At 42.9% G+C, this 27834-nt stretch overlaps 2 protein-coding genes across 9 annotated transcripts in view; one reads left to right on the top strand and one right to left on the bottom strand.

Annotated features, from left to right (window-relative positions):
• Window positions 1-27834, top strand: part of gdpd5b (glycerophosphodiester phosphodiesterase domain containing 5b) — a 120158-nt gene that overhangs the window by 66116 nt on the left and 26208 nt on the right. For 7 of the 8 annotated variants that reach the window (XM_079513987.1, XM_079513985.1, XM_079513983.1 and 4 more), the window contains exons 3-9: window positions 99-202; window positions 12462-12555; window positions 12869-12928; window positions 14731-14829; window positions 16029-16122; window positions 19429-19574; window positions 26513-26595. In XM_079513987.1, the coding sequence (XP_079370113.1) occupies window positions 99-202; window positions 12462-12555; window positions 12869-12928; window positions 14731-14829; window positions 16029-16122; window positions 19429-19574; window positions 26513-26595 (680 nt within the window). Of the gene's footprint in view, window positions 1-98; window positions 203-5525; window positions 5748-6050; window positions 6092-12461; window positions 12556-12868; window positions 12929-14730; window positions 14830-16028; window positions 16123-19428; window positions 19575-26512; window positions 26596-27834 lie in introns of those variants that run through there. The other variant, XM_079513990.1, reaches the window with a different exon arrangement.
• LOC306932261 (lymphocyte antigen 6D) overlaps window positions 9476-27834 on the bottom strand; it is a 78641-nt gene continuing 60282 nt past the window's right edge. The window contains exon 4 of the transcript XR_013791093.1: window positions 9476-9490. The gene's annotated coding sequence lies outside the window, so the exon portion shown is untranslated. The remainder of the gene's footprint in view (window positions 9491-27834) is intronic.

Raw genomic sequence — 27834 nt, 5'->3', positions numbered from 1 at the left:
TGCACAAACTCGCTGAACCAACCCCTTGTTAAATAATGAAAAAACACTGAATTCAAATAAATCATTAGAAAATGTGTGTGTCTGTGTTTGCCTTGCAGTGGGAGCTGCTGTGGTCCCTGATCTTGCTCTTTACGTTCTGCCTGCTGCTCGTCTGGTTCTACTTCTGGTGGGAGGCCCACAACGACTACAATGAGTTTAACTGGTGAGTATCCTCATAGATATGAAAAAGAAAAATGAAATAGTCTGTTTGAGCCATGTGTATCGACGTGAGGGCGGACGTGGGCCGGAAGTGCGGAAGCCACGCGGCAGCTCAAGTGACTACTGGCCAATCACTAGCGTGTCTTTTCCGGGACTTATCAGACCCGCTCTCAAAGGGCACCTACGGATGGCTGCAATTCGAAACTGGCCCCCGTAAAATCTGAATCAAACTGCAAACTGTTAATAAATATTTCAATCAATCAATCAATCAATCAATCAATCAATCAATCCGAATGTCTGCTCTGACGCACGCGGAAGCTTCTGTGAAACACTAGTCTCGCGTTGCCAGACTGTTGCCTCTCGCAATAGTTGTCTGACTACGTGATACTAGTGAAACACCCACGTGGAAGCTTGCTCTCACTTTTGCACATACTCCCCAGAGCCGAAGGAGGCGTCTACCTTTCTATGTCTATGAGTATCCTACCTGGTGTGCTTGTGTGTGCTGAAGTGACCGTTATCAAGGGCCTTTCTCGGCCCCACCTCTCTCCCTGTGTTTTAGGATCCAAGATGGCCGCAGCACCAGGAGGGGGTGGCCTTACTGGGCTACATTCACAAATTCAAGACACCTGTCTTGCGTTTGTCTTGTGTCTGTGTTTAATGGCCACTCCAATGCATTTCCAATGGAAGCCCATATGGTTTGACCAAACATTTTGTTTGATGGGGGGAGGGGGGCAGAACACATCCATCAAAGCTGTGTTCAGACACAAGTCAAGTGTCAGACACAAGACTTCTTGACAAGTGTCTTGAATGCAGCCCAGTAAGGTCATATGTCGACCCCGCCCGCTCACCTCTGCCCCACCCCCTCCTGGTGCTGTGGCCATCTTGGATCCTAAAACACAGGGAGAGAGGTGGGGCCGAGAAAGGCCCTTGACCTGAAGTCGATTCTGAAAATGCTAAATCAGTAGTTCTCTGACTTCTTCGTACCAATTAAGGACCCCCACAGTGACATGTATTTGGCCCGCAGACCCCCATCTGAAAATGTTTTGTGCCAGGGACCACCCCCGTTGGCAATGTTAGCCTTGGAAGAATATGACAAGAAATCTCGTCATTGGCAAGCAATGAGGTTTTCAGAAAAATATAGCAACATACGTACGTTTTTCAGAAAACACTCATTCATTGACTTATAGCCGAGCGATGCTTTCTTCTAACTTTCGTTTCACTTTTATGTCTGTTCAACCCATTTTTGGGGGGAACCCCTTTTGGTGTTAGCATCATGTTATGATTTAGCTATTGAAAAATAGCAGATCTACAAGCTCATAGCGCGAGTGGCGCGCTACGAGCTTGTAGGTCTGCTATTTTTGAAAAATCGAAGAACGACTGACATAGAAACATAGCTTTTTCAGAAAACTGTCCAACCCTCTATACACCTAACTTTGTAATGTTTTGTCACCTTGTTCTTGTGCTGTTCTTTTTCCATCATAATGCTGCCATTCTCTCTATCAAACAGTTGTTTGCAGATTCTGTTCCACATTTAATGTGTCACCATAGACCATGTTTGTTATATCTTCTCACGTTATTGTTTCAGCTGCAAATAAACAGACTCTGTATCCATAACATATTTCCCTGTATTTACCACATATTTACCCCTCAGAGGATAATCCTTCCGCCGCCTTAATCTGAATATCACTATGTCTAGCCCTCAGCAGATTACGGCCCACACAGTGTTACATAAAATACATGTCTTGTCTTATAGCACCCAGATGGGGTGGGGGGTGTTCAGTTATACATCTATCTTAAGAATATCAAAATTTCATCCGTTGGACATATTGAGACTTTGTCAGTATCTACTGTAAGCTTTCTATATTACAGTACTAATTTATTTTATGTCAAATTATCTAGCATGAAATCTCTCACAGTACATTGAGGTCTATTCGAATTGGAGAAAATAGCAGAGAGAGGGACATTACATTCACCCACATTGCCTCTCTCACAGCGTTCGTTAATGTTCCCGTTGGTAGTTTTAATGTATTTTATTTTCATTAGACATTTTTTGCCTTTATTAACGGTGACGGTGGATAAATAATATGTACAGAGAGCTTAGGGGGATGACATTAAGCAAATACTGGCACACATACTGGCATGGGCGTATCATGTGGTGTGTGCCCTAACCTCTATCGCGCCGCCTTGACACTTAGCCCAGGGGTTCTCAACCTGGGGGTCGCGACCCCTCGGGGGGGTCCCCAAATTATTTTGGCGGGTCCCCAAATTATTTTCAAAAAAGGAACGTTTTTTTGCAACTGAATAGCTGGAAAATGAAAAATAGTACACAATGCATGCAGAAACTTTCCTCCAGAAACCTTCCTCCTTAATGATTATATCTGTATTTATCTGTATTTATATCTAATGTATTTTCTCTATTATTAAGGTTATTGGCGGGCGGGGGTCGCGAGACATGGCCTGTAGGAATGACCGTGTTAGTGGCTGGAGAAACAGTACAGAGGCATTGATAAAGGTTAACCAATAGTAGGTTTACCAAATGAGCACTACAAACCGGCATAAATACAGGAAGCTCTCTACTCCCAGCACAGACTTCAGTTCAGAGATAATGATAATGGACTATACCATTTACAGGGGTGTCTTCAACATGAGAACATACATAAGCATACAATAAATACATACATATAAATAAATAAATAAATAACCTTAAACCATACAAATGTTACAAGTTTCTGTGAACTACATGAACTATACAAGTTATAAGTCCTTCACACTACCTCATCTTAACCCCCCCTCCTATCCTGACATGGTCCAGCCCAATCCTTACTGAAACACATCACAGGCAATTGTTAGGCATTCAATCAAACCTCAACAATAGAACTCCACATTATTGCACTTCCCAAACATATTGCACTTGCCCCTCATGTTTATTACCAAGCATTTCCCCAGGTGGAACTCTTTGGCTGAGTGGCCATACAGGCCAAACAGGAAACAGTATTCAACAATCAAATCATGACTGCAAAATACAACTGTGCAAGTTAATAAAGTGCCAATATGCTAACATAAGTAACAGAGGACCACTCTGTTACATGGCCAAAGGCTCAAAATAGACTGTGACTGGGTGGAAACAATTAGAGATTAAAAAAATAACTGTATTTCTGAACCTCGGCAGTCCTTCATATTGGTGATATGAGTTGTTTTCAAAGACGTCAGCACAGGTTTATTAGCAGCCGTTCTTGGTGCTGTTCTAGCAATTACACTGAATTTAGATTTCCCTGCCTAGATAGCAGGATATCTGCAGACTGCGATTGACTGGAAACGTGAGGCTACTTTAGTCATGTTTTGTAGTTGTATTTGTATTTATTTATTCAGCACAGTATAAAAAGCAACACAGTGAACATATAAATATAAGAAGGGTAAAGTACTAGGCTGAGGCAAAAAAGCCCAAGGGGCTTATACGAGGCCTCTACCTATGTAAATCACAATGAAACATTGTACAAGAGATATAGAATATCCAGAAAACATGATTGCAGTATATACTGTAAAACAAGAACAAAACAACAAAACAAAAAAACAAGAACATGATTAGAATTCTTGGTTATCTACATGATTAGAGAAAAGAATGATGATACAAAAAAATATATATATATATATATATAATTAAGTGATCTGGTCAATTAAGTGGGTCCTAAACTTATGTTTGAAATTATTTAATGAAGTAGAATTTGATGAGATTGCTGTATACAGTAGGTGTTCCATAGCTGGAGAACTGACACAGACCAGTACGGAACTTTGGGAGATTTAAATGATTTGCCTGTCTCGTATTGAAGTGATGCACACTGTTTAACTGGAAAAAGTCTTTACATGGCAAAGGAAATGTTCTGTAATTTCAACAAATGAACATCCAACAGCGATTCATAATTACACAACCTCCATTGTGGTCCTCACTTAACCCATTAAGACCTGGGGCCCATTCTATAAATGCCTTAAAATCTGCAGAATCACACTGTTTCAAAAATAGCAGATGTGTGATTTAACTCAGCGAGATGATATCAAAATCGAATATCATGGTATTTCGGACAAATAACCCTATCAATATTGTGACGATATTATTGTATTGTGATGATATTTGTGTTTGAAAGTATGAAATAGGGTCTAAGTTATTAAAACCAGGAGAACACTTGCCCATCATATGTGACACTATTCTGAATCCCAGATAATATCTAGTCTCCATAGTCACAATATACAAATTAAATCAATATATCGTCCAGCCTTATGTTTTGACCATCTCTTACAGTATGGGAAATACCTCCTCAGGTAGTTTGATGCATACCATAGTTGTGAACAATTATATGAACCACGCACAGTTATATTTGTGTGACCTTTGAATCAACAGGGAGAAAACTGCTCCAGCCCAGCTGTGCCCACAAGTGCACAGGGGTTCAACGCTAATTAATTCATTTGGGGCCAATTTATGCTGTGCCTAGAGGGGGAAAATTGGCTATATTTAATGGTAATATAAATATTCTGCGTAATTTCATTACTCATTTCATTATTCATCATTAATTCATCATTACATTAATCCATTTAGACCTGAGGACGATTCTACAAAATGTCTTCTAAATCCCGATTTTTCAAAAATAGCAGACCTACAAGCTCATAGCGCGCCACTCGGTGGCGCGCTATGAGCTTGTAGATCTGCTATTTTTCAATAGCTAAAGCATAACATAATGCTAACACCAAAAGGGGTTCCCGCCCAAAATGGGTTAATCTCACATACTCGCACTGTCCTATTGAAGGACACATTCACAAGCATACATGGACACGCTTTTTCCAGAACAAGATGGCTAAATAGAGTAAGGTCCTGCGTGTGAATATTTATTTGTACAAATGGATAAATGAACACTGAGGATTTTACTGTGTAGCTAGAGGAAAGAGCTAATGTATAGATGGAACATCTATCTATAAATGCCGTTCGCCTCACCAACTTCAAATTCGACACAGGCCGGCGTTCCACACCCCCACAGGGAGTGCAGTGCAGTCAAGAACCAGCACAAAAGGCTCTGCCCAGGCTCTGGACAGGGCCCAAATTAGCCAATTGATCACACCTGTCCAGCCAATGTCCAGGCTCTGCCATGAGCCAATTGAATACCATGGCAACCCCAGCCTTATTCCCCATACCTGCAATTTGATTACTTGGTCCATTAGTCAGTCCACTTTTCACAGTCAGTTTGCACTCTTCAGACGTTCTCCACAAATTCTCCACAGACGTTTACCACTGCACAAGGACAGACAGACAGACAGACAGACAGACAGACAGACAGACAGACAGACAGACAGTTAAAACGGGTGCTATGATATAACATACTAGGCATACTAGGATAGGGTATGTATTCCCGATTTTCATTGTTCCCATCTTGCATCGTTCCCAAGTAGGCCGGTGCCCAACGGGCAGGTCTAGTTACTCTAGAAACTTCACAGTATACACTGTAGGCCTTTCTAATTCCTGCCTGGATTCAACCTTTTTCTTTTTTAAGAAATGTTTTGGGTTTGTCTGGCCCCGCCTAGCCTCGGAAACCCAGACGTTTTTATTTCCAGGGAGAAAAAAAAAGTCTGGGTCCGAGTCCACTTCAATACGGCATAGAGTAGCGCAAACGTCGATCACTCTCTGCTGATTTCTGATCGTCTGCACCTTTGTTAAATTGACGCACACACGCACACGTACACACACACACACTCTTCTCTCTCTCTGTCGCTCTAATTAATTAGTCTCATGTCGCGCAGCTGCGTCTAGATTCTCCCGGCGGATCCTGCCGGGAGCTGCCTATGCCATAGAAAGCATAGGTGGAGCCCAGGCTAGGCCCCGCCAGGCTAGCGGGAGAGCGCTAGGGATTGGGTAAGTCATATCCCCGAACTACAGTGTGTTATTCAATAGGCAGCGTGCAATTTGCTGACAATCTGTGTTATGCATGTTGTAGTCATTGTATTTTCAATAGCAGTTACTGTATATGGAGGTCTATGACAGATTTCCCCTAGGGACAATTAAGCTTATCCTATCCTATGCTATCCTATCCTATTGTTCATAGACTGGAGTTAACAATTTACCCACACTTTCATTTATCACAGATGTTATGCAAACTTTGCAAAGTGAACAACCTTCTGTTTACAACTGTGGTTGATTGATTTGATTAGCAAATGCCTCTTTTATTTAGGAATGATTGGAGCAAATAATGTCAGTCAATGTCTCCAAATCAATGATACTGTAGCACTCAAAGGAACAGTAGGAGTCTCTCTCAGTGCATGGCCATTAGTATAATGGGGTCAGGGGGTCGGCAGTAGCCTCCCTGCATTAGCACCATATGGTGGGCAGAGAGAGAGAGTTGACATGAGGACATTCACGTAAACATTAACATATTGGCTCAATATTCAAATTATGATATTGTTGCTGTCCGGTGGTCACTTCTATGTCCTTTCTTCAGGGTTCAAATTCCACATTTTTCAGGGTTCAAATTCCAAAATTCCAAAACCTTAGAATATGTTTATGATGTTATCTTTGGATAAAATCTGTGCGTTTGCGTGTTATGTCATGATCTGAGGCACGCCGCAGGGGGACGGGGGACGGGGGGATCCCCACCAGGGTGAACTGACCCAGCAGCTTGTTGTCTGCCATGGTCGCCTAGAGCAGGGGTTCTCAACCTTTTTGGCCGGGGACCCCCAAAAATGCTTTGGCAACGTCTCGGGAAAGAAAGTAAAAAAGCAAGTATTGGATTTTCATTAGACTTTTACTTTGTGTCTGCAATTATTAGCCACTTGAGGATTATTTATATTGCACTTTAGTGTCACATGCCGGAAATGCTAGATCTACCGATTTTAAAAAAATCTCACCTTGAAATAGTTTAAAAGGAAGGCATATGAGAGAACAATGATTTATACGGTAGACCGTGAATAGGGATGCTCCGATCAGCTTTTTTGGCACCGATCCCAATCACTGATAGTTTTTCTCACGATCGGCCGATACCGATCTTGCGTGTAAAGGGAAAATATTAATATTTCCAAAATTATTATATGTCCAAGCCCACGTCAAAACTGTTCCTGTGTGTGTGGGGAGGAAGGGGAGAATGTTTAGGCCTGTCACAAAGATGCAAAATGATATTATACTATATATCTGATTGACTTTTATACCACTTAAATGGTATAAAAGCTCGGTTTCTCCAGATACTGTAGGGTAAATTGCCGATCACCGATCGAGTCATTTGGAGTGAATATCGGCCGATCACCGATCGGTGGCCGATTGATCGGAGCATCTCTAACCGTGAATATAGAACACGCTCAGAACAACTTCTCATTCCACGAGAGACCAAATTATTGATTAATCGATTTGACCCATTATATCTAGATGATGGAGCATTTCGGTGTTCATGTTTGTTGTTTATGCCACAACAACAGTACAGCTTCATGAAATGATGAAACTCTTACATTATGAAGGCAGGTGGACTGTGGCAGAGAAAGACAGGAAGAAAGACAGCGTACTTTGCAGTATATTTTAGAACACGCACGCACGCACACACACACACACACACACACACACACACACACACACACACACACACACACACACATACAGATCCCTCAAGGTCTCCCCCTCTCTCTCTCTCTCTCTCTCTCTCTGTGTGTCTCTACCACATATCTGGTGCTCCTCCACCCACCACCCCTGCTGTCAGCGCACTATGGTCAATGTCACCCATTTCCTCCTCCTTGCCTGTCTTGTTTTATTGGCCCCCCCTTCCTCTTTCGCTCTTTTTTTGCCTTTCCCGGTATTCTGCCCACCAATTTTCCTTTCTCCTTTCTCTATAAAATGACGCTGTTTATTCCTGTACCTGTGTGCCTCTCTCTTTCACATGTTGTATTGGTAGCTGCGTTTCATTCCTCTGCATACTTTATGTCAGGGGTTCCCAAACTTTTTTGGACCAGGTACCCCTTTTGGGGTAGACATTTTTCCAGGTACCCCCCCATCTGAAGCGGACAGAAACATTTCAAGTGTCCTGAGTCTTTTTGTTGTTTCTGCAGCATGCGTCCTGCTGTTACTGTTTGGGGTCACGACAGGTTGACTGATGTTGTAGTTTTAGTAATCATGTCGGCTATTAGCCCAAAGCAAACATGGGAGAAACACAATGAACAACAAAAAAAAATACGTTTATTGCGCAACTTGGCAGAAATGACCACGTAGATAAACATAATTTTAATGTTAAAAAAAGTTTAAAAAAAATATATATATATATATTATAATTTTTTTTGGGGGGGGGAATTATTTCGGGTACCCCCTGGCTATGCGTCGCGTACCCCTAGGGGTCCGCGGACCCCACTTTGGGAACCGCTGCTTTATGTGACTCTGGTGTTGTAGCAGCAGTGAGTTTCCCTAACCTTCCTGTCTTCCTTGTGTGACCCCGATGTTCTGCAGCAGTGAGTTTCCCTAACCTTCCTGTCCTTTTTATGTGACCCTGGTGTTTTGCAGCAGTGAGTTTCCTCTGCGGTAAATCTCAGTTGACACTTTTAGTGACCCCACTGAGGTTTTGGCATCTTCAGGAAGTCTTGCATCTCAAACAGTTCAGAGATTCAGAGAGTACCAATTCTAAGACGGTAGAGCGCTCCTTCATATTGCGGTGCGGGGTATGAGGTATTTTCTTTGAAGTCAGCACAGCTTTTTTTTTTGCGGGTGTTCTCGCCGCTGGCTGTGCTAGCAACTGCATTGACTTTAGATTTTTTCCCAGACTTATTGGTAGGGATCTTCGATAGCCTGCTCGCTACGCTAGGCTAGACTATGGCTACTGGCCAGAAAGTGACCTGATCTTCCCCATGTCTTCCTGCATAGTAAAATCCAGTGGCGGCCTTATATATGTTTCAATCGTTTCAATTGAAATTTGAAACAGGCCTCGAGCCTCCAGGGGCCTCCTGTTTTTTTAATAGTAGTAGTAGTAGTAGTAGTAGTAGTAGTAGTAGGCTAGTAGTAGTAGTAGTAGTAGTAGTAGTAATATTGCATTGCATCGCAGCCTTCCAATCAGCCTTGTCAATTATTCAGCCTCATCCTGTACGTCCACTTACCACTAGTTGGCAGCAGCTAATAATCAATGCAGGTACTTGACCTGTCATCATGTCATGTCACATTGACCTGTGTTGTAATTGTTCCCACTTCCCAGTGTGTGTTGCGATTGCATCATTGTATACTAGCCTATGCTGCCTCCCAGTTATACCTTACAGTAATTTCAAGACAAAGTAAAAGAATTGTTTAATCAAGCTGCTTTTGTGTATTTTTCTACTTGGCTGTGTTGTATGCTGTTCATGCTTTGAAGTCCGATAATACACACTGACACACTCTTTTTTTTTAAATTATTAATTATTAAAATGATGACGTCATGAACGGGGCCTCCCGATCCTTAAGGTTTATCCCTGGTAAAATCAGTGAAGTTTTTCACTCTGAGAGTGTAAAAAGGTAAATTTTTACACTGTATGAGTGAGTATTGAACCAAATGGACCATTATTACATGGGCCATTTTGGTCAATTTTCACACACTACACACAAATTAACCCATTCTGGACGGGAACCCCTTTTGGTGTTTTAAGCATTATGTTATGCTTTAGCTATTGAAAAATAGCAGATCTATAAGCTCATAGCGAGCATCTACGAGTTTGTAGATCTGCTATTTTTGAAAAATCGTGCATAGTTTTGAACATATATTCTCTTTCACAGAGAACATTTTTTATTCAAATCTTTGCTTCTGGGAGATCCCTGAAACAACATATTTTGAGATTGGGCTCGGTGGCCAATTCCATATATTATTTAGGGTCCTTGACATGAAATAGTTTGACAACAACTGATATAGAGGCTTTTATTGTGTGCTCCCTGTAAATAAGGCTTTGTAATGAGGCAACACTGTTTGTTCAGAAGAGAGAGTCGTCAGTGTTTTGCCACCTGTCAATTACCATAACTACTATGACATAATTTCCTTGGCCTGGCCATCTCTTCGGCCTAACACCGGTCTCTGTGACTACCAAAGCTACCAGCTTTGTAGTAATCTGGTTGGCTTTATTGTAGCAGTGAAGCATTAAGCTGAAGGGAGATAGTTGGGAGTCTGACAGGGAATTAGATGCTTTAAGTTCCAGACAGTTAAGTTCTGAAAGATCTGACCGCTTTAGATGTCTGGGAACCCCAATTTATTTTGTTTGCCTCCTCTGGGGACACAACCTCCTTTTTTGTGTTAAACAGGAAGTTGGGTTGGCTCCTCCCCTTTTCAGATAGATACATCCGGGTGTTCCTGTGTTTATTCCTACTAACAACAACATGTTTAAGGCACTAGTGCTGACAGAGATTAGCCCTAGGCTGCAGGGCAAATTTGCTGGGCTTTGCTGGGCTTTCCCAGCAAAATGTGAAAAAAATCTAAAAAAATAATAAAATAAAATCTAATAAATAAATCTAATAAAAATAAATCTAATAAAAATCTGTTTAACCCCATATACATCGGCTATTTGAAAACAGCCGATCACAACGTGTCAACAATGCAGGCTTGTAGAACAGCTATTTTCAAAAATCGTGCAAAGATGGGGTTCGCGGGCAAAATAGACCAGTGGTTTTCAACCAGTGGCCCGGGGACCATCATTGGTCCTTGAGGGGGTTCCAGGTGGTCCCCAGCTAAATGATGGAGATTTGGCAACCAAATGGTCCTTAGAGATCATTAACTCTTAAGAGTGTAAAATGAAACCCAATGAAACCCCCAAATGGACCATTTGGTTTTAATGGTACGCTCTCCACAGTACCTCTCAGGCCTCCTCCATAAACCTCCTGTGACACGGAACCTGCGGTACACAAATTTGGACCTCCTCTCTGTCCCCAAGGCAGTCAAGCGAACCTTCGGGGACAGAGCGTTCAGTGTGGCAGCCCCCACCCTGTGGAACTCTCTTCCAATAGAGATTCGCCATGCTCCAACACTGGACTCTTTTAAGGCTGCCTTGAAAAGACACTTATTCTCTCAGGTTTATGGCATATAGTTTTTGATTGTTGTTGGTACATTTTGTAAAGCGTCCTTGGGTTCATGAAAGGCGCTATATAAATTCAAGCTATTATTATTATTATTATTATCAAGAGTTACATTATTGTTAAACATCTGCATTACTTAATTTACAAGAAGTCTACACAATTAGAGAATGTAGAAGAATTGTTATTGTTGTTCAACGTTTGCCTGTTATCTATTCTCCTGTGGTGCCGACATGAATACAGCATGGAACTGTGGGAAAAATCACATCCAACGACGACATCATCATCATCATCATCATCATTTTTCGACCGCAGTCGAGATAATGGATTTCACAATGCCACGCCAGACTTCCCGGTCCTTCATTGTCACCCCCAGTTCCTGCTTACTGATGCATGTGTCCCTAGCGATGACATCGGGGAACGACAGTTTTCTACCTCTGGTCTATTCCAGAGAAGAAGGGAAGATATAACCTCATGATCAGCTCTGTAGCAGTGGCCAGCAAACTGTTCTTCTGGAGATATAACCTCATGATCAGCTCTGTAGCAGTGGCCAGCAAACTGTTCTTCTGGATCGGACTAGTGAAGAAACGGGGGGTATACATGACAAAATCAAATGGTGGTCCGAGGCTCAAAGGCGGAACACATAACGGGCCTTGACGTGAAAGGGGTTGAAAACCAGGGCTGGACTGGCCATAGGACGTACCGGGCATATTCCCGGTGGGCCACGACCGTAGGGGGCCGCCATGATATATATATTTTTGACAGGCAGGCAGGCCAATATGGCGGCAGGCCACCAGGAAAGGTCCGGGCGTGCTGCAATTCTGCCAGTGCTATCATGATAATTTCACTGTACCTGTATCAGTGAGTAACAAATAAACCCTCTTCTATCTTGAATCCTTTTGCCAGCATCATTCTTGTGAGAGCAACAAAGGGTTGTGTAGTTGTCTGTTGGTTTGTATCATTTATGTTGTTCTGTAAAAGTGGTGGTATTAGGGTTTGTTTGTTTGTGTGTGCCTCGACGGAGCGGGCGGTATAGTTTCTGCTATCTGCTCGCTGGTTGTGGTGGGCTGGTCTGGGCCAAATTTGCGCGAAAATGACCGGGCCGAATTCTTCTCCCAGTCCAGCCCTGTTGAAAACCACTGAGATAGATGAATGTGTGGGTCCTTGACGTGGACATGGTTTGAGAAGCACTGATGTTGAGGATATTGAAAGCCTCTCTCTCTCCCGTCCTCTCCTCCAGGGTCCTGTACAGCCGCTCAGGGGAGTGGAGCGACGGCACCGTCCCCATCCTGGCCACCACCGCTGCTGGCTTCACCTACATAGCATTTTTAATGGTTAGTCCTTCTCATCAAATATTCATATACTCGACAACTTAATCACCACACCAAACAAAGACATGAAAGGCTGTGTGTGTGTGTGTGTGTGTGTGTGTGTGTGTGTGTGTGTGTGTGTGTGTGTGTGTGTGTGTGTGTGTGTGTGTGTGTGTGTGTGTGTGTGTGTGTGTGTGTGTGTGTGTGTGTGTGTGTGTGTGTGTGTGTGTGTGTGCGCGTGCACATGTGTGTGCGTGCGTGCGTCTGTTCACAGCAGGTTTTGAGAATTATGTATTCAAATGATGTTCTGTGTGTTCTTCTTGCACGTGTATTTCAGATTTTAGCACTTTGCCACGTAGCAGCTGGGCAACAATTGAACCTACACTGGCTCCACAAGGTGTGTGTGCACTCTGTGCACTTGTGTTGTGTTGGGAGGGTTTGTGTGTATATATACTGTATATATATAAAATAACTGTTAACTGAAAGAAAAAGAAAAACGAGGCTTTTGCAAAAGAAAAACGATGAAACTGAAACTGTTTTCGCTATTTTACAATAATCATGAAATTGATATTTTTGTGACCTAAACCTAAACAAACAAATCGCTTTAAAAACAAATCAGAACTCAACTGAAATTGAAAACAAAAAACTCAGCTATAATAAAGCTCAAAATGCAGGACTACATTACCTTGGTGTTTATGTTCTTACCTCTTTGTGCATGCCTGCATGCCTGTGTGTGTGTGTGTGTGTGTGTGTGTGTGTGTGTGTGTGTGTGTGTGTGTGTGTGTGTGTGTGTGTGTGTGTGTGTGTGTGTGTGTGTGTGTGTGTGTGTGTGTGTGTGTGTGTGTGTGTGTGTGTGTGTGTGTGTGTGTGTGTGTGTGTGTGTGTGCGCACACGCATGTGCGTGCGCGTGTGCACACAATTGTGTGCTTTACTTGTAAGCGGGTGAACTTGTGAACTCGGAGCGCTCGGTTCAGTTCATGTCGACCCAGGGGAGTGGTGAAGGTTCCAGTAACTGACGCGTTCTGTGATGCTGTTGTTCAGCCACACAAAACTATGAAGCCTTTGGGATTGGGTGTTCTGTGTTTGTGTGATTGTATGTGTCAAACGCTGTGTGTGTGTGTGTGTGTGCATGTGTGCTGTGTACACAGGCCTGTGTGTGTGTGTGTGTGTGTGTGTGTGTGTGTGTGTGTGTGTGTGTGTGTGTGTGTGTGTGTGTGTGTGTGTGTGTGTGTGTGTGTGTGTGTGTGTGTGTGTGTGTGTGTGTGTGTGTGTGTGTGTGTGTACCAAGGTTTCCATTAGCCGGTTACCGGCCACTGACCCATACAATGTTTAATTGGCCATTAATTATACAGACATCACAGGCCACTGTGACCGATTGGGAAATTGCTGTTATTAGGTTATTTTGACATTTAAGCCTATGATAACCAATTAAAGTTGTGATGATCTGACTTAATGTCAGTGTGGTTTAATTCCCACAGCCTGCTATGGGCTGCAGTTATTTGAGAGAGAGAGATATCAGCCTATTCGTTGTATGACGGTGGTGATTGTCAAAAATGTCAGACCTACAAGCTCGCAGTGTCACAAAGCGATGCGTTGTGCGATTGTATGTCTTCTATTTTCGATACGCAACACCATTTTTTGGGGCGAAGAAAGCTTTAAACAGCGTCTCCTCCTAATCAGCGCTGACTACGGGTCTTCTTGGTTCACTCAGGTGTTCTAAACCGAACCGGAGTGCAGAGTAGGGTAATGTAATCTGAACCAACCCGGTTGAACCAAAGCGGTTAAAGTGGAATTGGAATACATTGCAGGCCAAGTAGTCAACCTTCTTTTCGCCATCATGGCATAATATTGACAATACAAAACGAAACAAAAGCTTTAGGTTTTGCATATTAAGGTTGAATGAGATTTAAAGCCCAACATATATTAGTAGATATTCCTATATATATATACTATAAAAACAGCAACAGATTGCATCTGTGATAAAGTGTAAAGAAGTACAGTGCTAACGTAACGAGGTGTAATGATCAGTTGCGTGCATGCATCCGCAAACACGCATGTGACGTTCGTTATAATATGACCGATTTAATTTATTCTTTGTCCGAAAAATATATATAATCCTGTCTGTCCAAAAATTGCCTACCGAAAACCCTGTTGTGCACGTGTGTTGAATTCTCTCTGTGTGTCTTTGTGTGTACACAGATAGGTGTTGTGGGCGCACTCTTCACCACTGTGGGCGGAGTGATCTCTGTCAGCCAAACGTGGGGGGAGGAGTGGGACATTGTCCCCATATCCCTGCAGGTAAATACATAACAACACAGGGAAGGAAGCACCAGTATGAAGGCTTGTGCCAGTAAAAATACAGCATATCATTATCGGCTGAACCCAAACACCCCCCTGAAATACGTTGTCTAAATGGTAAATGGTGCATTTATATAGCGCCTTTATCCAAGGCGCTTCACATACGTAGATTGTGCATTACATTCACCCATTCACACACCGATGGCAGAGGAAACCATGCAAGGCACCAACCTGCACATCGGGAGCAATTAGGGGTTCAGAATCTTGCTCAAGGACACTTCGACACTAGCTCTGGGGGAGCCCGGGTTTGAACTGGGAACCTTGCGTTTCCCATCCGGTCACTGTACCCCTGAGCCACTGCTGCCCCCCTCTTGTCTCACTTTATATAATAACTTGTTTACAGGCTGTGTTAAATATCCTAAATAGACACATTCTATTTTTGTATAGACCTCTTCTTAACAGAGATTTGCGTCATACATTTTGAGATATTCAGGTCACTTTGCATTGATTTCCGCTGTGTCCATTGTGGCTTTTGTCAAAGCTTGGTATCCGAATTTGGTATTGTTAAGATATTGTCCAAAATAGAAACTCTATTTTAGCCATAGCACTTGCACCCCAAACTGATCTTTGTGAAGAAGTGTCTACCTTGGCTAGAATGGGCGTGGCACACAGTAGAGCATACTCAGTAGTAGTATACTGTGACTATTTTTTTTATTTTTTTTAATATATATGTTTATTGGTAGCAGGTTTCAACAATTTAAGTTTAGTTTGAACATACCATTTCTTTTTTCATTTTCTTTTCTCCCTCACCCCATCCCTCCCCCCACAGTTATCGTCATCATTAAAACAATATAAAAAAAAAACAATAATAATTGAGTACAGACATACAAAAACAACAAGAAAAAAAAAGAAAAGAAATCCACTACTGTGACTATTTTTAGCCTCTTCCCATCTCTGTCCTTTGCTCCTTTGGTTTCTTTCTTCGTCTGTCTGGATGCCCTATTCCAGTGGTTCTCAGAGTTCCGGGGGGTATACATACTCGGTGTGTACATTTGTACACTGAGTTACGGGGGTCTGTGGCCTAATGCATACCAAACTGGGGGTCTCCAAATGAAATGGTTTGAGAACCCCTGCCTTATTCTAGCTTTTATTTCTCTCATACTCTCTCTCTTTCTCTCTCTCTCTCTCTGTCTCTCAAGGCCACAGGACCTTTTCTCCAAATAGGGGCCCTAGTTGCAGTCACAGCACTGTCTTGGATCGTGGCTGGGCAGGTGGCCCGTGCAGAGAAGACAAGTAAGTCCCCCCCCCCCCCCCCTTTGTTTCCTAACGCAACAACACACTGAGCTAGATATTGACACGCGCGCACACACACACACACACACACACACACACACACACACACACACACACACATAGATCTGATGTGGTTAAGTGATGCAGAGCGACTGAGATGGTTTTTCGAACAGAAGATATTTGCATTAGCAGAATATATAGAGAAAGCTTGGGAAATACGGACAAAGAAAACTTATATGTGATGTATTTTATTTTTATGTTTTTGCTTATTTCTGTTTTTTACAAATACTTGGTGTAACTTCTGTGTGGGAAGTAAACGTGATATTGTTTATTTATGTTGTTGGTGTCTTATAATCCCGTAAGGGATGGGTCTTAACGACAAGACACGAAAATAAAAATTCATTCATTCATTCATTCACTCACACACACACACACACACACACACACACACACACACACACACACACACACACAATATAAGTAAAGTCTTATCTGCGTTTATTTGCCGTCCGTCACACAGACCAGTGCACACATTCAGCGCGCACACACAAACATTCAGAGAAAGGGACTCCTGTGTGATTATCGAACTGTTCCACCTCAGCGGTCCAGGCGCACACACAGCAAGGATGGATGGTGAGGCTGGTGAATGATTAACATAGTGTACATAAAGAGTAGAACCTCAGGGTGACGGAGATAGTGAACATTCCGATGTTGTCATGTGACGCGTTGCCGACAGACCCCCGCAAGGCTGCTTTCTTCCTCCCTACATGTCCCAGAGCATACATGGGCAACCGGCGGCCCCCGGGGGCCACATGCAGCCCCCGCACCTTCACTCCCAATATATGCCCAGTGTCCATAGATGGAGCTGGCCTGTTTTTTTTTTACTTTGTTTATTGGTTTTTTCACAGAAGCATTATTTAAATACTGGAGTTGAAAAATAATAAATGGTGGCATTAACAGCTTCTCTTAATAAACCCCACAAGTATAACGTACAAGAATAAATACATTTTCACCCCAAAGAAAAAGGACAACAGAAAACAAGACAAACAAACCTTAAATACAGGATCAAAAAAAGTCATTCTGACGTCTGCATGGACTCCATATTTGGGCATAAAAGGGACAAAGACATAATATCTGGGTGGGGCATGCATTTACAACTTGCATCGTTCCAAGTAGGCCCAACAGGCACCGCTATAGAGGCCCCACGGGCAAACTTGACCCGCTTTATTTACTTCAGTCTAAATTCGTAGCTTAATGAGTAGTATTAAAATGTTATTGTCTTTTTTTTTTAATGTCCAATGTAATTGTATTTAGTAGCATTTGAAATGCCTATAATGTGCTCCAGTCTCGATCTCTCGAGGAATGCTGCTTGCTTGTCATATCTGTAACAGAAGGCTGTGCGAGTCAAGGTGAAAAGAGGTCTTTGCTGCGTTTCTCTCTGCTCAGCGTCTTTGCTCTCATGCAGGCTTGGGACGTGTGTGTGTGTGTGTGTGTGTGTGTGTGTGTGTGTGTGTGTGTGTGTGTGTGTGTGTGTGTGTGTGTGTGTGTGTGTGTGTGTGTGTGTGTGTGTGTGTGTGTGTGTGTGTGTGTGTGTGTGTGTGTGTGTGTGTGTGTGTGTGTGTGTGTGTGTGTGTGACTGTGTGACTGTGTGTGTGTGTGTGTGTATGCTGTATGTATGCAAATGGTTGTTGCATGGAAGTCTGTGTTTGCCTGTCAGTATGTGCGTGCGCTTTTAGTCTCCTGTCTGTAATAGGAGTTGTCCTGACACATTCAACCTAGCCCTATGACCTTGAAACACATACCCTCTCCTGTGTGCATGTGTGAGAGAGTGCATGCACACAAAAAGCTCCATCATCACACACACACGTACACGGATGTGGGGGGAAGGGGTTAGTACGTAATGCATCCCTTACCTCTGAGGTCAGTGCTTTACCATTCTGTGTGACCACAAACAACCCAGAAGACCCATAAACACACAATTGACATTCTAAAATGGAAAGTAAACAGTATTTCCAATGTTGATATTAGTGATTCACTGATTCCACAGTGGTTAAGACTCTTGACCAGTGAGTGGTCTTTTGAAGGGATTCCCCAGCTAAATTACTTCATATTATAGTATCATATAATCAGTTTAACAATCTTGAAATGGAATGTGAAAAGATTTGAATGTTTTTTAAGCATTTTAACAACGCTAATCTTGTTTGGGGTCCTGGGCACAACATATTTTCAGATGGGGGTCCGCGGCCAAATTCATCTGGGGGTCCTTGACATGAAAAGGTTTGAGAACCAGTGCTCTAGACCAGGGGTTTTCAACAGGTGGTCCGTGGACCACTGGTGGTCCGTGGAAGTACTGCATGTGGTCCCTGACCATTCATTTAGTAATGTAGGATTTGTTGATTTTTAAAAATGTCTTTCCACTAGTTGAGAAACAATGAACTGAATGACTTGGTGACCTATGATGACCGTCCATAGTAGTCATTTACTGACAATTTCGAGGTCAAGAAATTCAAGGGAGTTTAAAAGCTTAAGAGGGGGAAGTGCACTGGATTATCTGGGTGAGTCATTATTAGGAAATAATTAGTAGTCAATGGACCATTGGTTGAGCAACAGTGGGATGTATACACCTGGGATGCATTGCATAGCAAGTGTTACAAAAGCCCAGATTCTCCACCCAACACAACGGTGGTCCCCAGGTTGATTTTAAGTCAGGGTGGTGGTCCCTCGTTCACAACCAGTTGAAAATCCCTGCTCTAGACCAACTGTTTCGATGGTGGCCTAAAATCAAACGCTGCCTGTGCTTTCTTCATGTGCCATTCCTATTGTAGGTTATCGTCTCTGTCGGGTGTCCAAAACTGTTACTTTTCAGGATTGAAATAAAAAATCACACCCGTGTGAACTGAGTGGTGCAAATCCCCCCCCCCCCCCCCTCTCTCTCGCTCTCTCTCTCTCTCTCTCTCTCTCATTAGCAGGCAACAGTGCATCTCTCTGTCTCTGTTTCTGCCACAACAGCGCCCCTACTGGTACTCATGAGTCACACATGAGTCACACACATTAACACGAGTCACATAGGTTAACACGAGTCACATAGGTGGGTGAACACGGACATTGCTGTTCCTTGGAGTGGTTGCACCACTCAAAAATAGCAGATCTACAGATTTTTTTTAGTTCATTTACAAAAAGAAAAAAACGCAAAAAGTGCAAATATGGAAAGCACCTCAATGGCATTTTTTTATTGGTGGTTGTAATATTTTCCTGTCTCTGACTCTCATGTTCAAACGCGTCGTCTGTCTGTCTGTCTCTTTCCAGGGTTTCAGGTGCTGCTTTTACTGCTGTACCTGAGTGTGCTACTAGGTCTCTATATGGTCCCTCTGTCCATCACCTCCCCCTGCATCATGGACCCCACCGACCTCAAAGGGCGGCCGGATGTCATCGGACACCAGGGAGCTCCCATGGTGAGTCAGCAAACCAACCTACAGTATGGCCTTACTCCCAGAACCCACCTCACCCCTGCCCGTTTTGATAGGCTGGAATGATCAAAATCACTCTCAAGGAGAACTTACGGGCGGCTGCAATTCGCAACTAGGGTTGGGATCCGGAGCCGGTTCCATCGTTTTTTTATTAACGGTTCCCCAAACGGTTCTCATCAGTCGTCATTTAGCTCCGCTGTGTCTGTGTGTGCATGCAAGCAGAGCCTGGGGTGACGTCACCCCACCTACAGAGTGAGTGGGGTCGGGGAAGATACGCCCACTGTTCTGTGCATTCAGCGACCGCTGCGGAGCGAGTGGGACACTGGGACAGTATGTCGCACAGATCTCTCTCCAAAGTGTGGTTAACAGAGAGGGAAATGACTGAGGCTGAGCAGTGAGCACGCAAAGTGCAATAAGTGCGATGCTATAGTTCCCTCTGCAAAGGTTGTTGCAACTTGTACCACGTCCACATTGAGGAAACATCTCAAAATCAATATGCCTACACGAGTCCACAACTCACGAGAATAATCTAGGCACATCGCGTTTGTGAGCCATGCGGAAAGCCGTGCCCGCTCTCCCCGCAGCTTCACCACAGCCGACGGGGGACGATCTGATGCAAGTCTGGTTTACTTTCCCCAGGCTAGTAACGTAATAGAAAATAAAAACTACTAACGTCTACAGAGCTTTTCATTAGGCGTATTGTACAACTGTTTTTAATGGTGTTAATTTAGAACGCCAATGACTCGATGTCTTTCTGTCTGATATTTTATGAATCACGTTAACTATAGAGCCAAATCAATTTGTCTGCACTTCATTTTTACAACTTATAAGCAACTCAACTGCTTTTGATTTGGCTCTAAATTAATCACGTGACTGTTGAGAGCCCAGCGTTTAGGTGCATATACCTCCATAGATTGATTATTTTATAAACAGTTTGCAGAAAAAAGCACAAGGTCTGCTAAGAGGATTTTATAATCCATGAAAGCACTATGGCTTGTTTCCATTAGGGTAAGGGGTCCTTCATATTACATTAATCTGAACATTAAAGACAACATTTGTCACCACAACAATATCATTATTGCAATGTGTACTGTATATTTAATATACAGTAGGCTACAAATTGCAATATACAGTACAAATTGCAACAATGATATTGTTGTGGTGGCTAGCTGCTGGTGGTGGTGGTGAAGTTTAAATAATAGTGCCACCTCATAATTGTAAAGTGCATTTTCAATAAATGAATTAATGAATTTGTGTTTATTATGTACTTGGTTAGGTTAGTTATAATATAAGCATAATCTATGTCAGAAAAAAGGGGGAAAAAATAATATTAGGATCCGTTAAGGGAACCGTTAGGAACCGGAACCGTTAAGAGGGATCCGGGAAGGATCCGGAACCGTTAAAATCCTAACGAATCCCAACCCTATTCGCAACTGGCCTTCGTAAAAAAGATGGAGGACCCTGATGTAAACATCTTTTAGTGCTTTTCCTGGTTATATCCTCAGTAGCAGTTTTTCTATTGACGTGTTTTCATTTGAACTGTAACCTTCTTCTTCTACATACTGTGAATACAATCAATCAATCAAATGGGCTGCTCACAGATTAAGAGGGTGTCAAACACCAACGTAATCGTTTTTGTCAGGCAGAAACCACTCCTCTCCATATTCAAACTTTTTTTCAATTGGCACGTTTCGAGCTTGTTCGTGTATCTGCGACTTTTTCTATTTTTGAATTTGAATCTTGAAAAGTAACAAAGTGGACATATGTGGTTTCCACCCGTCAGAGACGACATGAGTCAATCGGCCTCAGTCCAAAATGGGTTAACCACTTAAGTCCTGCATTATACACTATAGTATACTACATTGTTACAGTACTTTCTTACTTTCTTCTGAACAGTAACCGTTTTGGACATGGTTTTCACCAGACAGTGATGACATGGGGCTTATCTCTGCCAGGGCATTGGGGCATGTGGTAATTAGGAATGTCCCGATCAGGTTTTTTTGCTCCCGATCCGATCATTAGATTTTGAGTATCGGCCGATACCGATGCCTTATCACAATAGTACAATATCCAAAATCACAGACAATGCCAGTCTAATATCATGATATGGATATAATATTGATACTAGGGATGTCCCGATCACGTTTATTTTGCTCCAAATCCGATTCCGATCAAATGACGTGATCGCCCCCGATTTCCGAACACATGATCGGATCGGGACAACCCTAGTTGTAATCATTGAACTGTGCGGGACATGGAGCTCCTAAACCAGTACCATACTGTGTTCACCATGAAGCCACCAAGCTTTGTCAGGAATGCAACGTCTAACCAACGTCTAACCTTGGCAGTTGGCACTGTTAGTGTATAGTGCTCTTTTCTCGTCTTCAATAAACGTTTTGACACTTAAGCTACTACCTTCTTCTACCCTGGTGATTCTCAAACGTTTTCATGTCGAGGACTCTCAAATTAATAATGTATTTGGCCACTGACCTGACCCCCACTGACCCCTAACCTGACTCCACCAGATTGCGGCAGTATTGAGTTCACAAGTTCGGGACAGAAACCCCCCCCCCCCCCCCCCCCACACACCGACCGTCAGAAAATATGATTGTGTGCCAGGGAACCCCATACAAAATTATTATTGTGTTGTTAAAATTAGTTTGAATGTATTTACTTTTGTAAATAGCAGAACAAGCCTTTAGATCGGCTAATAGCATTTCATGTCAAGGACCCCAACAATTATATGTAATTGGCTGGCGACCCCCAACTGAAAATATGTTGTTTCAGGGACCCCCCCAGAAGCAAAGACTTGAGTTAACAAGGAGCCCACCAGAACCGTAGTAACCGTAGGATTAAATTAATCGTCTAGCCTGCCAGAACCGTAGGCTACGTTTTCCAGAGTTTATATTATTTAATCCATGTTTTGATCCGATCGAATCGTTAGCTGCCGCTCATTAGCATAACAGTCAAAGTGGGACAGTGGCCGCGGCCATTTTGAAGATGCGCGCATCCACTTGCACTCTATGTGCTGCTTTCAAAGGCCTGTATCTCCAAATCGGCACAATGAATGTCGTTTCTGGTGAAAACAAGGTTTTTCAACGGCCGACAGCAGGCGCTGTGATACTCGCGGTCGGGTATTTTCACCACCGACCGAGAGAACAACAACCGGTCAAGACACCACACACAGCATTTTATCATTGTAACATCCGGTTACGGATATTTGGCTCTTCAAAATAAGTGGTTAAACGCTAAAGCGACGCAGATGCGTTCCCATCCTAAATGGGTTCAATGTTTCAATCACAGCCACTGAGCTACAGTACAGTACAGTACAGTACAGTACAGTACAGTACAGTACAGTACAGTACAGTACAGTACAGTACACAGGGAACTCTCCATTCTAATTTGAAACGTCATTCATACTCGAGCAGCAGTAAAATGATGCTGCCCTCATGGGATTTTTTTATTTTATTCATTCTTCGCCTACTACTACTCACGTATTAACCCGGGGGGATGAAGGGAGGGATCGTTTCGCTGTGGATGCGAGTGGGGCTGACGACTGACGTATGCCATAGCTCAGGCATGGTCTTTTAAGCTCTCTCGCCTCGCTCTCCCGGGAGCGAAAGACGGAGAGCGAGGGAGAAAGAGGCGGGAGACTCTATATCTAACACATTAGGGGGGCCTTTAAGGCAGAGTGGTTCCCAAACTCACAACGCGTCGCTTCGTGCCTCGTCGTGAGCTTGTAGATCGGCTATTTTAACTTCTCCTTAAAGGAGAATTCCATGCTAGAAGTCTTTCTTACCTTTATTTGTAGTTGTTACGTCCCCACTAGCCTGGAACTCACCTGCGCAGCTGCTAGACATGAGACTAATTAATTAGAGCGACAGAGAGAGAGGAGTGTGTGTGTGTGTGTATACGTGTGTCAATTTAACAAAGGTGCAGACGATCAGAAATCAGCAGAGAGTGAGTGATGTTTGCTCTACTCTATGCCGAATTGAAGTGGACTCGGACCCAGACTTTTTTTTCCCCTGGAAATAAAAACGTCTGGGTTTCCGAGGCTACGTCCCCACCAAAGAGGTCCAGGTGTTATTTTGTGCAAAAGCGCATTATTGGCTATTTCCCCTGCCCTCAATGAATTGCATTTAATTGAATGGGGCATTGGGGTGTTGTGCTAATTCGCTTATTTCCATCGCTCAAAAATCAATGTTTTTTTAATATATCCTCTCTTTATAATGTAAATAGTATCCCAAGTGGCACACTTTACTACTTATTTCGATGGAAATATGCAAATTAGCACAAAAACCCAACCCCCATTGAGGGCTTATGGTAGGGGAAATAGCCAATAATGCACTTTTGCACAAAATAACACCTGGACCTCTTTGGTGGAGACGTAACGACTACAAATAAAGGTAAGAAAGCCTTCTAGCATGGAATTCTCCTTTAAGCATTCTTAACGGGAACCCCTTTTAGTGTTTTAAGCATTGTGTTATACCTTCGCTATTGAAAAATAGCAGATCTACAAGCTCATAGCACAGGACAGCCACAGAGTGCTGCGCTACGAGCTTGTAGGTCTGCTATTTCTGAACAATCTTAAAAATGTGTTGCAACTCTTTGAATATATATATATTCTTTCAGAGCGAGCGTTTTTAACTCAAATCTTTGCTTCTGGGGGGTACTGAAACAACATATTTTCAGATGGGGGCTGTCGGCCGCAATTACATATAATCTTTTGGGGTCCTTGACATGAAAATGTTTGAGAACGACTGACATAGAAACAGGATTCTCAGAAAACTGTCAGGATTTAGAAGGCATTTGTAGAATCTTTTCTCAGGTCTAAATGGGTTAAACATTTGTTTTCTAATTTATGGATTTTTATTTTATTTATTCGAAAAATAACTTTTAATTTGGTATGAATTCATGCAAACTTTTGCTATTTTGGTAATGTTTTTTGAAAATGTTTTCAAATTATAATAATTAAAAACAAAATGTAGGAAGCAAAAAATGAAGGGACCCATAACAATGTGTCCGCGACCCACAGATGGGGCCCGACCCACTGTTTGGGAAACGGTGCTTTAAGGAACACGGGTATATTCGTTATCCTGTGGCTGTATAAACCTTGCGCATCCTCGTTTGTTTTCTGAATTTATATTAAGCCACTTTGTTTATACCAACGCATAAAGCAGTTGGCTTTTCTTTATCGAGAGTCAAATGTTCCATAGGAAAGCAGTTGACAGGCATGTCTGATTCATGTGGTTGGTTTGCGCTGTACACGTTGCAGCTTTGGCTGTGCTGATTTATGAATCCAGTTTAATTTTACTCTATTCATGAATGTTACAGTGTGAAAGATTAACGGTATTTGGCATAGCATGCCACTTATTATTGCGTAACTATTGGGAAAGAACTGGGAGTGAATTCACACACATGCGCGCGCGCGCGCACGCACGCACGCACGCACGCACGCACGCACGCACGCACGCACGCACGCACGCACGCACGCACACGCACACGCATGCACATGCACAGGCCCTTTCCAGTTAGTTGACGGATGTGATCGATCGACATACCAGTGTCTAATCTTAGGTGTGGCTCTACAAGGCTATGAGAACCCCCCCGCCCCCACTCCCCCAAGCACCCAACGGAGAAGTCACATGACTGGACTCCATTTCCCAGAAGCATTGCATTGATTGCCATGCCATTGCAACCCCCTCCCAGGCTACACTTTACACCTCTGCTGTCATTGACGTGGGCCATGTGGGAAAAGGATGCTTCGGGGCTGAGGAGATTGCTTGCCATGATATATTTGTTTCATAACCTTGATGTGAAGAGCCTTTCACATGGTAATACAGTACCATATCATGAGGTTAATTTAACAATGTTAGGCACTTTATGCAGCCTACTGAGGTCTGTGAAACTGACACTGAAGATGATCCAGTGTTGATTTCCTCGACTAACACTATGACAAAAAAATGTTTGTCGACTACCTTTTTTTCACGGACGGAAACTAAATGGAAACTAAACTATGATGACTAAAATTAAGACTAAATATATTGACAATTTCGTCAGTCAGGTGCAGCATGGTGACTGGGTATATCATGTTTGTTTTTAGTTTTTTCCAAAAATGATGTTTTAGCTAATTCAACATAAACGAGGCGGAACAAGGCAGAAAGAGCCTGCTGGTTAGTCAGTCAGGGACCAATCAGTATCTGTAATTGGCCGCCGACCCCCATCTGAAGATATGTTGTTCCAGGGACCCACCAGAAGCAAATATTTGAGTTAAAAACGTTCGCTGTGAAAGAATGAAATAATGGTTAAAGTGGTTCAAAGCTCTAAGGCGACACAGTTGCGTCCTCAGGTCTAAATGGGTTAACCCATTTTGGGCAGGAACCCCTTTTGGTGTTAGCATTATGTTATGCTTTAGCTATTGAAAAATAGCAGATCTACAAGCTCATAGCGCGCCACCGAGTGGCGCACTACGAGCTTGTAGGTCTGCTATTTTTGAAAAATCGAAGAACCACTGACATAGAAACATAGCTTTTTCAGAAAACTGTCAGGATGTAGAAGACATTTTTAGAATCTGATCTCAGGTCAAAAGGGGTTAAACCAGTTCCCCTGCATCCCATCAGTTGTGTTGTCACTATTACTATAAATGAATAAACAGATATGTACAGTACTGAGTACACTACAGATTCAAGTACACAGTTGTACCTTGTACCTTGGTTAACTTTGTTTTCAAATATGATGCTTGCATGCACGGGCATCATTAGTCCTCATGATAGGATTATTAAGGCCAGGCAAGTTTCACTCTGATGGCGGTTATTTGCAGAATACATTATTTTCCCTCTATTAATTATAATAAATTAATATTAACGTATTTGTGTGTGTGTGTGTGTGTGCGTGTGCGTGCGTGTGCGTGTGCGTGTGTCCAGCTTGCTCCAGAGAACACTCTCCTGTCTTTCCAGCGAGCTGTGCAGATGAACGTGACAGGATTCGAGTCCGATGTGGCACTCAGGTACTACACGCCCACACACACACAGACACACACACACACACACATACACACACACACACACACACACACACACACACACACACACACACACACACACACAGAGACACACACACACACACACAGAGGCACACACACACACAGAGGCACAGGCACACACACACACACACACACACACACACACACACACACACACACACACACACACACACACACACACACATTTCGATTTCTTTATTTGAATCCACAAATTACAATACATTTTTACAAGGAAACAAATATAACAGGGTTGACAGTTCATGTTCACTTAAGGATACACATGGCACCTCCTCCTCCACACAGACAAGCTGCCTATAACAGCCGAAACAGAACAGTATTTGGCAAGTTGTTTGGCTTTGCTTTTTGTCATGCCAGCTATTCTTAGGCCACTCATGGCCAATTTATGCACATGGCCCAGGCTTCCGAATATCAGTATGGCAAATCTACAGCGATACCCCAGGTTTGTTATACTTCCAAGTAATGGTTGATACTTAGAATGTTTATCTTGGAATGCCTGGTCCATGTACAAATCAAAGACACGGCCCACTTCCAGAATCAGGACCTCCTTGTGACTGATGGTGTCAACAAAGACAACATCAGGTGTATTTGGGATGTTGGCAAAGACATCGCATGCACAGCTAAACCAATCTGGTAACACTCTTGAATGTTTATACATTGCTGCACTAGATGGCACATACTTTCGAACTGCATCAGCCACTAGGTCAACAATCCGGTCGTGGCGAGCAATATACAGTTGGAGGCCATCGATATTGTCCTTTTCTCTTTGCTGAGGTTTGCGTGATCTGTGCAAAAGGACAGTTGACCCATTTTGGGCGGGAACCCCTTTTGGTGTTTTAAACATTGTTATAATTTAGCTATTGAAAAATAGCAGATCTACAAGCTCATAGCGCGCTACGAGCTTGTAGGTCTGCTATTTTTAAAAAATCGTGAAAATATTTATTTCAGAAAACTGGAGGATTTAGAAGGATTTTTTTTAATTTTGAGGTCAGGCCTAAATGGGTCAAATGATAAGGGACAATATCGGTGGCACCCAACTGTAGGTCAACAATCCGGTCGTGGCGAGCAATATACACATTTTTGTATGCACTACATCCGTTTGTTATGTGTGCGATGGATTCTAGGTGTTGTTCAGAATCATGATGCTTTATACAGAGTGGAGTGTGGGTGTCGGGATACCAGATT

The sequence above is a fragment of the Electrona antarctica genome (genome assembly GCF_951216825.1).
Source record: "Electrona antarctica genome assembly, chromosome: 11".
Taxonomy (NCBI): domain Eukaryota; kingdom Metazoa; phylum Chordata; class Actinopteri; order Myctophiformes; family Myctophidae; genus Electrona; species Electrona antarctica.
The sequence above is the reverse complement of the archived record's forward strand: the minus strand, read 5'-3'. Positions and strand labels throughout refer to the sequence as shown.